The sequence below is a fragment of the Alosa alosa genome, chromosome 8 (genome assembly GCF_017589495.1).
Source record: "Alosa alosa isolate M-15738 ecotype Scorff River chromosome 8, AALO_Geno_1.1, whole genome shotgun sequence".
Lineage (NCBI taxonomy): Eukaryota > Metazoa > Chordata > Actinopteri > Clupeiformes > Clupeidae > Alosa > Alosa alosa.
The window spans coordinates 9,038,285-9,052,554 of NC_063196.1; the positions used below are offsets into that span (position 1 = coordinate 9,038,285).

Consider the following 14,270-nt stretch of genomic DNA (forward strand, 5'->3'; position numbering starts at 1 on the left):
CACACACACAGACCCAGCATCTCCCTACCCCCAACCACCACCAAAACTTGCTATCCCCTTTCATCCGTTCCTCCCCTTTCATAATCCTTTTCACACCTTATCCCCACACACTCATATTCTCTCTCTCTCTCTCTTCCTCTCTCTCTCTTCATTCACTCACATTTTTCTTTCTTTCTCTCTCTCTTATTCTTATTCTCAGAGAGAGAGATAATACAATAGAGACAGACAGAGAGAAAGAAATGAAAAGAGAGAGAGAGAGAGAGAGAGAGAGAGAGAGAGAGAGAGAAACCAGCCTGTTAGCTGTGTACTGCTGTGACAGCGTGTGAAATTTCCCAGTTGAGGTGAGCGAGGGCCGCCGCCACCCCTGCCACTGCTGCTGCCGCCTGCGCTATCTGTGTGCTTATTTACACGGTACCTAATGACACGACACTTTGAAGGGCGCCAGGAGTGTGCTGCAGTGTGTGCCGTGCAGTGCAGAGGGTATACCAGCCCATTTCAGCACACTGCCTGGGTCTGTCATTGACCCCAGACTGTCCACTACTCGGTGCACCCAGACACCCTCTGTCAAATGCCCTGATAAGTTTAAGAGACAAGAAATCCACTGGCTGTTGTTAGGCATTCCTTTGAACAAGATTGTTCTGTTGGCTGTGATTTGATGCAGAAAGAATGAAGTATTATCAGTCGAGTTGCACAATCATCTTGAGAGTTCTAGGTGTCTAAATATGAAACTGAGAAACTAAGAGGTGTTGCATCTTTTATTACACACAGCTATCAACTGTGTCAACATGTTGCAGCTGTCAATTGCAACAGATCGTTGAAATACAGCTCAGTTTTGTTTTATCTTGATTTTACAGATTGTGGGTGGGTGGGCTATCTCATTTAGACAGCTCAGCATTAGTCGACGGTAGTGCACTGCCGTACGGAAGAGGGCGCTCACACCTACTCAATTCCGCGAGGCCAATAGAACGAACAGGGCTGCATCCATGCTGTTGCATTGTAGTGGAACATTTTCGACCAAGGCGGGAGGCGTAAAAATACACGCTTGGATATAGAAGACATTAAATCTAGTGTTTTGAAGAAGTTACTGGTCTATATTTATGATGGCTAGTAATGCTTTGTCTTTCATGTTCCTATTTGTGAAAGACAACCACAGCTTTTAGATTTTAGCCTTTAATAGCCTACAACCTAGGCCTACTACGTTTAATAGTGACACTTTTATTAGAGGAGTATTTTGGTTTCTGACCTCTTATCATTTGGACATTATGCCTTAAACATGTGGCCCCATGACATTGGACAGCTCAGTTAGCCTCTTGGAAGATTATGACTAACGAACTTCACAGAAATCAAACACAAAAATCAGTCTATTCATTGTTTATTTTATTTGCCACACCGTCTATTTTCTCAGAAGAAGAAATATATATAGGCCTACATGTAGCCTATTTATTTAATTAATTTGCACGAACATCTTCAATTGCGTCTACGTCAATTCAGAGGCTAGAGAAGTTTTTGGACATACTCCGCCCCCACTTCTGTGGTTGGCTTAGAAACGGTCTTTACCCAAATGTAAGGACACGGAGTGGTTTATGTGAGTGGTTTATTCAGCTGCCAATCACGGGAGATAACCTCAGCGTGCAGTAGCTGCGAAAGATATCAGTTGCTGTGGAGTGATCTGTCGGAGGGAGTGTGTGTTGTAGCTGGACCATCATCGTGCTAATACCACGCTTGTGAATTTTGCATGTCAGGAGCGGAGGATCCTGTCGCCGGTCAACGGCTGTTTTCCATTTTTGGCATAATATTCCGTATTCCTAATTAATCAAAGGCATGTGGAATTGTACAAGGATTAGGAATTGGCTTTTAACAGCGTGCCTGCTGTTGACGATATGGACGAGGGTAAGAACACCGCTGCTGTTTTCGAATATAATTTCAAATGATTTCATGATTATCAAAGTAACCTGGAGTCGAAAGTTAATGGGTGTGGGTTATCTGATCGGTCTTACCATTTAGCAAAAAATGGAAATGTTCATATTAATCGATAATTGAATTACGCAGCCGTCAGTGAAAGCATGTGATCGCACAATTTGACTGTCAAGGTTGAGATGTGAATTCGAAGTAGCACTCTGCCTGCTGACATATTTGACCGAAATAATTTGCTCTTAATTTTATGCAAGAGTTTGAAGTCTAATGCAATTGCCTGATCGCTTGCTGTCGACAGTGGCTCTGGGGAAGCCTCAATTTCTAAGCAAGAATTAGCTGGCTAAGTGATCTCAAAATTATGAACCTGAAACCTTAGGCTATGTATAAGGTAGCCTAACGCTCCACTGTGTAACACAAAGCACAACGTTATTAACGTTAGCTAGCAATCGGCACTGATCAATCTTAGCTCTGTAAATGGTTGATATACGCTTGCCAGTGCCTGGTCCTTGCCATTGCGTCTGTTTTTATTTATGCATGCCACTGTTTGAAGCCTATTGTTTTTTGTTGGGTAATTTTTGTTCCATTTTAATGTTATTTATAGGTGTCCCAGTCCTCGGGCTATTTCGAGCTGCAGCTGATTACCGTACAGAATGTAAACGGTGAGTTGTTGGACGGGGAATGCTGCGATGGCTCTAGGAACTCTCAGGATCTCCGTTGTAGCCGGGACGAGTGCGATACTTACTTTACAGTCTGCTTAAAGGAGTACCAAACAGAAGTCGCGGTCACTGGCCAGTGCGCGTACGGCAAAGGATCTACTGAAGTTCTCGGTGGAAATATTATTTCTTTCAAGAATGCTAAAAATAATCGAGTAATAAACGAGTCTGGAAAGATCACAATACCCTTTCAGTTCGCCTGGCCGGTAAGTGAAATTCTATTACTTTTGTATGCATGTTTTAATAGGATACAGTTAATGATTCTAGTCATGCATAATTTCATATAAAGAGAGAATGTGTCGATGCACCCTCAGCTACGGTATGCAAAAGGTTTATGTTACGGTGTTTGAACATGCTTCATAATTTAGGCAAACTAACGGTATGGTCTTTAAAGGGGTTTTCTTGTTTGTGGCGGTTGGATCAGACAGACTTTGCTGTACATGGGAGTAACTGGTGTGTTAAATTGTATTCAACTTGTTACTGCTAGAAAATCGCTCACGTTTGATTAATTTACTCCTACTACATCAGTACAGAACAAGAGAAGCCATCTATTTTCTTGGGGTACGTATTTGTGAGAGAGGGGGCGGCGAATTAAGGGGGTTTCGGTGAACCACTCATGCAGCTTTTCGAGTTGTATGCCCTATGCTGTCTTTTTAGTAATGTATGCCTAGTATGTAGTTAACCTAGATATCGCCGACGCAAATTATATGGTAACAGAAACCCATTTGCGAAGCGAATATTTTGTGCTCGTGGTTGGAAGTGCATGTGAGGTGATGGTGACGATGCGCAATATCCCCTGGCAGCCGTGGCTGTTGCGATGTACTGTCGCTGTCTGTGCCGACTCGGTGGCCACGCATGGCAGCGCTGGTCGACTGACTGACTGCGGGAGACAGCTCGTGGCTATGTATGTGCGTATGAGTAAGTGAGTGCTTGTGGCAATGACCATATTGTTTAATGTCTGTCATATGTTTTGGCAGTCGTACTGAACGCCAACAAGAAACTGAGTCAGATCCGTCACACTCTAGCACGCATACGCACAGCCTCCTAAATTCTACCAGCTTGTGATATATTTATAAGGCTAATGAATGTATTAATCAGGCCAGCCCTGTGCCGTATTCCACTAAGCGTCCACATGATCAGCGCCTGTGAGCCAAGTGTGCACAAAAAGTGTCAGTGGCATTGCTTGGGTTGATGCAGTACATCAGATACCTGTATTACACCTGTACAATCCTCAGCCACAGTGATAGGTGAAACCTGACTCTGCGAGCTACCACTGTCTTACACAATTACACCAGCACCTCTGGAACCTTGCATGATGCCACACAGTTGAATGGATGAGTTACCAGCATCAATATCTAATGTCAGATGCAGCTCAATGTGTTTCAGGCTGACATAACTTCATAAAAAAATCCTTGTGTAGTATTGACTGTCAGAGCCTAGGCCTCCTTGTGTAGTATTGACTGTCAGAGCCCGGCCTTAGTACTAGAGGGCTCACCTTGAGCCAGTCATCTGCAGACCGAGGGTGCATTTAGTTTAACCATCCTCTCCCTTGATGGCTCCTGATTTACAATAATTGCAGTTGCTGGTTAATGTGTAACAAGGCTATCAAACAGCATTGCAGCGTACAACTGCCCCCACAATCACCACTGCCACCACACAAACACACACACACAAATCCATCAAATTAGGCTTGTGCACCTGTCGTCTTACCCTCTCGGTGTTTACTTTCAGCAAAAGAGACGGATGAGGAACAAGTCTATGGTGGTTTTTGGTGGTTGTCTGGTCTGCTTGGGCCTGTTATCTTTTTGTTAGTTTTTCCCGTGTCGTCACACTGATGCCAGTCCTCAATTCTGTGTGTGTGTGTGTGTGTGTTTTGTGTTTGTGTGTGTTTTGTTTTGTCAGACGAATCCCTAATATTGAATTTCTTGTCTTGTTTGCCACGCCGGGTTGGCGGTTCCGGAGGCTTCTCTTGGAAGCTAATGAAATTGCTGGTGGAATGTCTTCCAAGCACCCCACCCCACTCCTTCCCTCCCCTCTCTCCACCCTCTCCGCGTCTCCGACGCGACTTCCGGACATCCGTTTGATGTGCACTCACTGTAACTGCATCTGGCCTGTATTGTAAAAGGATATCTTGCACCTCTTGCTAGCTATGGGGTGCAGGGGGTAGGTTAAGGAGTGAGTGTGTGTTTGTGTGTGTGTAAAGGTTTTTTCGAAGGCGAGTCTGCCACCTGTTGGAGGGCAGACTTTATTTTCTAATGTTTTACCCTCCAACCCCTCCCTCTGTGTCCCGAGGTGCCTCAAAGCAGGACTTAAGAGTGGCCCCAAGCGTGTGCGCATGCGTGTGTGTGTGTGTGTGGTGTCCCTTTAAACATGTCTCGAGGATTGCAGGCTCAAGTAGACCGGGTAAAGGGAGCCTCTTGCCATCATCACCCCGGTCAGCTGTCAGTCTTGAGAGGGTGGGGGTAACCGTATCTGCTCAAAAGCTTTGTTACAGGCGACCTGCGTGTATGATTGCGTGCGAGTGTATGTTTGCATGTGGGAGCCCATGTTCCAGTTTTCTTTTTCCGTGATCGCAATAAAAGCCTAGTAAAGCCTACAAGAGGAACATACTGTATTTGGCTTTATTCAGGAACTTGCTACTGTGTGCTAGTTCCTCTCTCATAATGATTGCCTAGCTTTGCTTTGACTACGTTTTTAGTGTCTAAAATGGCCATTGGCTGGAAGCCTGTAACGGGTTTGTTTAGAGTATGTGAAGTGTCCACCTTTTGTTGACAGCTGGCATTTGAACTTGACTTGGAGAGGGGGTGCCAGCTCTGAGCACATGAGGTCACTTGCCTGCGAGCCACCGAGTGAACGAGACCGACTGTTTGTAAGCAGATTTTTACATCACGGCTGCCAGAGAGAGATGGCGAGGCCAGATAAGGTGAAAACATTAGGGATCCAGTCTAGCATCCCAATTGAACGGCTTCTGTGTCGGTCTCGGTCTCGGTCTCGGTCTCGGTCTCGGTCTCGGTCTCTCTCTCTCTCTCTCTCTCTCTCTCGTCAACCACTGCACTAGTCCAAACCTTGGTTTGAGAAAATCAGTCTGGCCAGTGGAGAGACAGCAGCTGCAGCCGTCCGTCAGGCCGAGGGGGCAATAGTGCTTCAAGGCTAAGCAGCAGCGTCAGCCACACCTGATTGGGAGCTCGCGAGGACCGTTGCTAGGAGACCGTCACAGAGGCCTTTAGTAAACAATTATCTGCCGCCCTCTGTGTGCTTGCTCCCTCCCCGCTCCTCGCCTCCTCTTTCTCTCTCTCACACTCACACACACACACACACACACACACACACACACAGGGTCCCCTGCCAGTCTTTCATTGGAGCTGCTACACTCACCTGGGAAAGATGGGTTGAGGATTTGCAGAAGGGGGGTAGAGGGCGAGAGGGGACTTGGTCCATTCTTGTGATTACACCATTGATTGTGTAATTATCTGGTCTCAGCTGCCTCTGTGCTCAGCCTCTTTCTTCTGCAAAGAGCAGTAATTGTCCAGTCTAACATCAGAACAGGTGGCCTGTGTGTGTGTGTGTGTTTTAGGGTGGGGGATTTTTGGATTAGAAAGGACCCTGTCGTTTTGGAAACACTCTCTGTACCTGAGCATGTGGGTCACAATTAGTGGCCATCCCATTAGCGCTCTCAAGGAAATTGGACGAAAGGTTTAAAAACCTAGCCTTTTTTTTTGGTGTTGTTATTTTATGGGTCTCGGGGAAACACACCACTCCATGTTAAATGGAATAATCCAGCTGCAGAAGTGGGTCTCTCCGCGGAAACTCTAGGTCAAATCAAGGCCATTATGCCACTGTAATGCAGTCAATTAAAATACGAGCCTCACATTTGGCTAAAAATAAGCCTTGGCTCGTTGATGAATGTAGTGTACTTCACTCGGCTATTCTGAGCAATAACGACCCCTCTCTGCCAGTACAATGGGGCATTAATGGGCTGGAGTGATTATGGCGCAGAAGCATCCCTGATCGATTCCCTACTCCCCCCTGAGGGAAGGGGAGAGGGTTGGGGGCTGAGGGGGTGGGTTATGTTCAGGAAGTGTGCGATCTGGGAGAATCAGTATGTTGTTTCCTCTCTTTGCTCTTTCTTTTCTCTCTGTCTCTCTGTCTCTGGCTCTCTGGCTGTGCCTCCTCACTCTCTGATGTGAACAAAATAGCTTTTTGTCTGCCACCTCAATAAACATTTTCTCTCTTGTGACTGCCTGGGCAGGAAGGGTGGGTGTAGGGAGGGTGGAGGTTTTGTGAACAGGGGCTTTTTCCAACCTCTTCCCATGAAGTAGGGAGGAAGGCCACTTAAAGGCTGCATTTTCCTCCTCCATCCCCCCTCCCTCTACCCATCCAATCTCCACTGCTCCAGTCATGTGGGGGATATTTTTAGGAGCCGAGAGACTTGGCCAATTAGGATCTGATGCGCCTCAGGCATTTCTTTCTTAATACATATATAATACAATCTAGCAAGACCTCACTGCTGACCCTCCGCTCCACCACCCCCACCCCCACCCTCAGCCGGCTCATTCAAGTCGGATGTGCCTCTCTTCCTCTTCCTCTGTCTGCGTCAACCAGTGGAGCGACAGAGAGAGGGAGAGAGAGAGAGAGAGAAAGAGAGAGTTACTCAGCAGTTTGTCTCTCTCCTTTATCTTGTCTCCTTTTCCCTAACCTCCAGCTGCCAGGACCGCCTAAGTGGCCTCCCCAAGCGCTCCTCTTCCTCTGTGCAAAGCTTCTCGGAGGCATTGGTTGAGTGGTTTCTGTTTCTATTTGATTGAGGCAAGATTGAGCATTATTATTAATAATAATAATAATAATAATAATGACTGAGAGTACTTTGAGGTAAAGAGTACATTTAATGAATTAATTCATGAAATAGAATTATTATTATTATTATTTGTTGTTGTTTTGTGTGTTGGTCTACCACCTTGTTGACCGTAGGTTGTGTTCTGATGCTCTGAAGGCCCTGTGAGCCCAAGCAAACACACAGGACCTGTGTCAGAAGTGTGTGTGTGTGTATGTGTGTGTGTGTGGGTGGGTGTGTGTGTGTGGGGGTAGGCTCCCATTCTTCTCCACCAGGAGGTAAAGGATGAACATTTGCCAAAGAAAGAAGTGCTCCCATTAGGTTAAATGCACTGGGCCACTGGTGATGGACATAATTGTATTGGGTGATTTATAATTGACTTGCTGTCTCCCTAGAGGGGATGGGAGAGGAGAGGGGGGGATTAGGCCAGCGATTGGCTGACTCCTTTCAGAGAGAGAGTGCATGAAAGTTGGTGGGCCAGGCCCCTGTGGTGCTCCTTTTTAATAAGACTGAAAGCAGAGAGAGAAGGCTTGAGAGAAGGAATGGAGTGGCAGAAGAGTGGAGGAGGGAGTCGTGTGGGGGTTGGTGGTGGGGTGCTGTCACTGTGAGATCCACTCTATTTGATGGGGGCTCTTTAAAGGAGTAGGTCTGCCCAACATCACCAGCCTTTCCTCCATGGTGGAGTTGTCTTCCATGCTCTCAAAAACATCCTCCTCATCCTCTTGCTCCTCTTCCTCTTCCTCCTTCACCAATACCTCTCCCACCTGACCATCATGTTGGCAGAGGTCCCATCATTAGTGCTTGGCTCTGATTATATTCCTTTTGGGTGCCCTGTAATCCTGGGGGTGCAAGGGAAGGAATTGATTGCATTGTCACCATCTCCTTTGTTTGCATTGCGTGCGTGCGTGCATGTGTGTCCGTCCCTTCGTTAATGCCCACTGTGCTTGTCCCCTGCTGGCCTCAGCCCTGGTGGCTTAAATGAGATGAGTGCAGGTGCGGCTGTAATTAAAGTGCATTGCGGCCGGCCCCTGCGTAATTCCCTCTCGACTCCTGAACCTGTTTGAGATGGTAATGTGGCTCAGCTTGTGGCTGCTGCTGCCCCTGTTGCTGCTGCTGCTGCTGCTGCTGTAGCCACAGGCTTCTGCTGCTTGGGATGCCTGTAGCAGGGGGATGGGATGGGATGTGGGGGGTGACGGTGGGGCATGGAGAGTCTGAAGGGCATGGATAGTTGTTTGGAGCCTTGGTTGTTATTTGTTGAGGGTTGTTGAGGGTCTGAATTGATTCAGGACATGGGGTAAGGCTATAGAGTGGATGCATTTTCCTGTTTGGTTTAGTCCACTTCACAAGCTTGACTATTATTATTGTTCAGGAATAATTTATATCCCTTTTTCTTCAGTTGACCAGTTTGGTTTGCAGCTTACTGGACTGGTGAACTTATCACAAGCAGTGCTTTGTGTGCACATCACAAGTATTCATTCCAGCGTGTTCCATTTTTCACTTTTAACTTGTCTTTCCTTGTTCAAAAGTGGGATACAAAGTTTGTGTGTGTGTGTGTGTGTCTGATGTAGGCTGGGTCCTCTGGGAAGCCTAGTGTGCCCACTTTGCAGGGGAAGTGGTAGGCAGGGAAGAGAGAGAGAGAAAGAAAGAGAGAGAGAGAGAGAGAGTAATGGAGGGAGAGATGGAGAGAGAGCAGGAGAGCTGGCAGCAGGCCTGCCTTTCATGCAGAATATGTGGTGCCCGTCCGTTCTGTGCAGCCCCAACGCTGTGCCCTTCTCCACCCTCGAGTGAGTGGGCTAACTGCATGTTCTAAGAACCTCCCTGTCTTTCTTGTCAGTTACTCTGTTTGGTTCTCTGCAAGCTATTATTTAGTTCTGGTTGTTTTGTTTTTGTGTTCCATTCTTTAGTACCACAAGCTCTTGTTCCAGGTTTTATTAGGTCTAACGTGAGCCAAAAATGAAGACATTGTTCCATGTAGATGAGATATTGTACTTGTAACAATGTGAAATAGGGAAAGGCTTACTGTGTGTGAAGGCGGTCTGTTGAATATGAATCTCTCTCTCTCTCTCTCTCTCTCTGCATTTCTCTGTCTCTCTGTCTCTCTCTGCATTTCTCTGTCCTAGTTCATCTCTTGTGATGGTGTAATGCTAATGTGTGTGTTTAGCATACACAGCAAGGTGTGCACAGTCAGACCCCGTTGCTTTAATTGGTCGCCGTAGGGGAGGGGTTTGTTGCATTGTCAGGGCCTCGTTAATGACTCTGTTGGCATAGTAGCAGAATGCTAAATGGGCCGTTTGTGTGTGTGTGCTGACACGGGTGACTGTGGCGTGCTCCTTGGCCAAGTGCTCGGCGTTAAAGCCCCACTCGGGCGGGTGCATCTCTCGGCTCCGCCATGCACCTGTGCCGGTCTGCCCCCTCCCCCACATGCCCTGTTTCCCAGCATTCATTCATCTATTCATTCATTCATTCATCAGTTCATCTATTCATTCTCACTTATCCCTGCTCTTGTCGCTTTTTTCGTGTCCTAAAATGTCCCTTTTGTGTTTAATGTTTTAGCTCATCCTCAATAGCTGGTGCTGTAGTTTGTTTTTGTTTTGTTTTTGTGTTTTTTTTTTTTTTAAGAAAAAGGAGCTCAGCGTGTGGTGCTGTTGTTGTCTCTCTTCTTTTCATTTTTTCCTCTCTCCTCGACTTTTCTCGTCGTACACAGTTTCTCCCTCGAAAAAAAACCTCAAAGCCTTGATCCTAGAGAAAGGGAGTCCGAGGGAGAGGAAGGGCGGTCCCCTCCGTTCGGAATATCACTTACTAGCTCGGGGGTTCGAAGAGCACGTCAGCCCGGGTGTCTTGTCTTACCTCCCCAGTCTTCAACAATGCTCCTTAACAAAGCTATTGTCTGCCTTTGTGCTGCGGAAAGCTTTTGGAGCGGAGAAAAAGGGCAATTGTGGCAGTCGAAACAAGAGTCACATCAAATGGGCTTGTTTGCAGAGAGGTCACAGGCTTAAGGGGCTTCGAGAGGCAGGAGGGGGTGAGAGGGGTTTCCGATGACAAAACGCTCCCAAATCTGTGGCTCTCAATTCGACACCAACGTCCAGAAACCAGCTCTGCATCGAGTTTTCTTTGGTTGTGGTTTTGTTGGGTGTGGTTTGTTGGTTGGAGTATTCTTTTTTTTTTTTTTTTTTTTTTTTTTTTTTTTTATTTTTTTTTTAACCACCACCTCCCATCTCCCATCTGATTTCCTTGTCTTTGGTCTTTGCCCCTGGGGATGATCGCAGGGATGGCGGTGTCAGCAGGGGGGGGATCTTGGGAAGACCTGGAGGAACAAAAGCAAAACGTTGCCTTTGGGTCGTCCAAGCTGATGAGAAAAGGTTTCTCACAGACCCTGTGAAAAGGGGGCGATTTAACTAAGCCTGACACTGTTCACTGCACAACTAGACCCCCCCCCCACCACCACCACCAACTCATACTCACACACTGATTCTCACACTCACACACACACACACACACACACACACACACAAACACGCTTGGTCTGGTTGGTGGGGGCAGTCCGAGAGCAAATGTCACCTCCCTTTCCCAGTGGTTCTCATAGCCCTTGCAATTTCTTTTTTCTTTTTTCCACTCATTTTTCTTTGATGTAACCTCTTCTGCCGCTCAACACTCTTAACCCCCAAAACCCAAATCACACACCCTCATTACCGTGCCTAGACAAAACCCAAATCACACACCCTCATTACCATGTGCCTAGACAAAACCCAAATCACACCCTCATCACCTGAAGCCTAAAGACACGGCCTCTGTTGTTTCCCCTGGTCAAATTGGATGTAGCAGCCTGAAATCCCCAAATGTTAAAGTGAGACATCAAGAGATGTCCCTACACAACCCCCCACACACACACACACACACACACACACACACACACACACACACACACACACACACACACACACACACACAAAAGGGCCAGATGTGTTCCAAGGGGAATTCCTCTGTGCATCCGTAGCATTGCTTGTCATGTTCGCATTGGTGGCTGTGAAAAGCGGAGCAATGCCACTCTCGAAGATGGATGTTTGGGGCGACCTGTCCGCCCTCCTTCCAAGGCGACTGTGTGGACATCTTGATGTCCGTGGGAGGACAGCGGTTGCTCCGATGTGTTGGGGTGATTGATTACGTTCCCCTCCTTTTCTCCTCCTGTGGAAAGATGGTGTGTGTGTGTGTGTGTGTGTGTAGGGGGGTGATGTTACCCCCCCAAAAAACTCAGCCAATCTACAAGCACCTGTCTCGGCATGCCTGGAGACCCAAGTCTAGACTCCAGTCGTGACCTGCACTGGCCCCTTGTTATGCCCGGTCAACTGCGTTGACATGGTTGCCTTCTCCTCTGTGTTGGTCTTGCGCAGCGGGGGGGGAAGGACCATTTCAGAACAACAACCACAAAAAAAAGAACACGCTCATTAGTGACTATCAGGCCTCTGTCTCTCCTGTCCCTGGGGGGAACACAAACTGCCAGACGTCTTGTTGTTGTTATTCTCGTCCGCCGCAGGATCCGAGACCCATAAATTTTCTCCGATGGGTGACAGTGGCCTGTTCTCTCCAAAAAGAGTTGGGCGTACTCTGCCCTGAAAGTGTTAAATTAGCCAAAGCATGAAGCCTGTGTCCATGCTGATGCATATCTGAATAGAACTGGAATTGGTTTGACCTCTCTGGCTGCTGCTGTTGCTGTTGCTGTTATCTGGACTAAATATCATTAGGGGGAAGTTCTGTCCACACTTTAAATGAATGTCGTTAAGCCTCATCCTCAAAGAGAGCAGAAATTGACGACTTTTTTCCCTCACACTGGCTGGCGTTGTAGTTCTAAATTCACGTGTGTGTGTGTGTGTGTGCGCGCGCGCGCTCCATCACTGACTGTGCCGAGGACATATTTTGCCCCATTGACTTATGCCTGGGGAACATCCCTGTCCCATTCCTGCTTGGCAGCACAAAAAAGCCCTTCAGAAAGCCATAATTGAGCCAGTGGTGTCACACATTTGGCTGTAATTGAAGGTTGCGCTGGTTGCCCCAACCCCCACACACACACACTACTTGGCGGTGCCGTCCCCAGTCTCCCTTTCTCTGCCGCTGGACTCTGGCCTGTCCTACTCTTGCCAGGGAGTAACCAGAAAGCCGGGATTGACATCCCAGATTAATGAAGATTACATGTGGCGATTACTGGACGCCACAGGATGGACGCATGCATGAGCGGCCGGCCTGCTCTCTCAAGGGGCGATAAATCAGTGGCCATGCGTCGTTGCTGAGATCAGCAGCCAGCGCTGGGGACACTAGACTGTGCTGGGCTGGCGGGCCAGCCGGGGGTTATTATGGTCTGATGTGTGTGTGTGTGTGTGTGTGTGTGTGTGTGTGTCTCCCTGGAGAGGCTGCAGTTGCCGAGGATGGCACTGGAGAGCGACTGATGGGCAGACATGGGGATTGAGTTGGCCGCTTACAGCTTGGCTTGCCTCTCCTCTCTTGAGTGTTTTTTTCTCTCTCTCTCTCTCTCTCTCTCTCCTGCACAGTGAAGGGAGGGAGAGGGGGGGACAGAGGCCTTTCAGATTCTTCCCCAATGAACACGCGCATTGTTGTTTTTCTCGAAAGCATCGCCTCTCGCCCTCACTCTCGGTCGACAGCTCTTGGCCACAGCGTCCTCCACGAGGTCTGTGCGTGCCAATCCTCGAGGCGCGTGAGCCGACGTGATCTACCGGGCCTTACCTCGGCCCGGCTCGGCTCGAGCTGGAGGTGAGGGGAAGGAATGTGCCCTACAGGTCTTACAGGGGAAGTGCGTCTCTTTCCTGTTGAAGCAGCGCGCCGTTCTGAAGGAGAGACCAGGAAATGGACTCCCCTCTTATTGTCAACAGCCAAGGACTGTTACAGCAAAAAAAACAACGAGGTGCATTTTATCTCATTTGAAACTATCTTTTACTTACTCTCTCTTTTGGCCACATTAAACCAAGATGTATATTGTTTATCTTCTCCCAGTTTTACTCTCTCCCTCTCTTTTCTGTCTCTCTATTTAAGTATCGGTTGAGTATCTGCGTATCTTCCCCGTGTTCCTGTGAAAGCAGTCTGGTATTGTGAGAGGTGGCCGATAGAGGCCAAAGTGGCCTGATAAGATGTGTGAAAGCTCTCAGACCTGGCGTGCACTGCACTCTTGGGGTCAGAGTGACCTTCTCGTGGTTTCGTCATGGAGAGAAGGGAATAGCTTGTATAACTCTCATCATAACTCTGGCAAAAACATTTGATTTGTTTTGTTTTGGAGCTTTCAAAGAGCTACGCGTCACAAATGCATTTTTAATGTGATAACAAAACGTGTGCTCAGCTTCTGTGTGAAAATGATAGGATTGGCATTCCATTTGGCACTACTATTTGTTTACCGTCCTTTTTTTTTTTTTTTTTTTTTTTTTTTTTATTTACCCGTTTTAGTGGAGCGGGGTCATAGTTTGAGTCTGTCCTTTCAGGTGAGTTTAGCTGAAATTTTGGAAGCAGGGTCATTTTGAAGCGGTTCCCAGCCCTGCTGATGAGAGGGTCCTCGGGGTCACTCCAAGAGCTCTTCAGGCCCCCTCTAATTTGGGCTTTACTACCCTGCAATCCCCCCAGCCCTCCTCTCACCTCCACCCCCACCCCACCCTTTACCGTGGGAACCTGCACCTGTGGCTCCCGTTTAGTCTCAGACACTCCCCCTCCTGTGGTGATTGACAGGCAGCTTGCCTTTTGGTGGCCAATGGCGGTGTGGTTTATTGGGCAGGCTGTGAAGGGACATGTCCCACCCACCTTTGTCTCACATTCTAAGTTGC

At 47.7% G+C, this 14,270-nt stretch overlaps 1 protein-coding gene across 2 annotated transcripts in view; it reads left to right on the forward strand.

Annotated features, from left to right (window-relative positions):
* The first annotated feature begins 1,617 nt into the window (after nucleotides 1-1,617).
* jag2b (jagged canonical Notch ligand 2b) overlaps nucleotides 1,618-14,270 on the forward strand; it is a 55,068-nt gene continuing 42,415 nt past the window's right edge. For both annotated transcript variants that reach the window (XM_048250658.1, XM_048250659.1), the window contains exons 1-2: nucleotides 1,618-1,890; nucleotides 2,516-2,833. In XM_048250658.1, coding sequence (XP_048106615.1) covers nucleotides 1,822-1,890; nucleotides 2,516-2,833 — 387 coding nt within the window. In that variant the 5' untranslated portion in view covers nucleotides 1,618-1,821. The remainder of the gene's footprint in view (nucleotides 1,891-2,515; nucleotides 2,834-14,270) is intronic.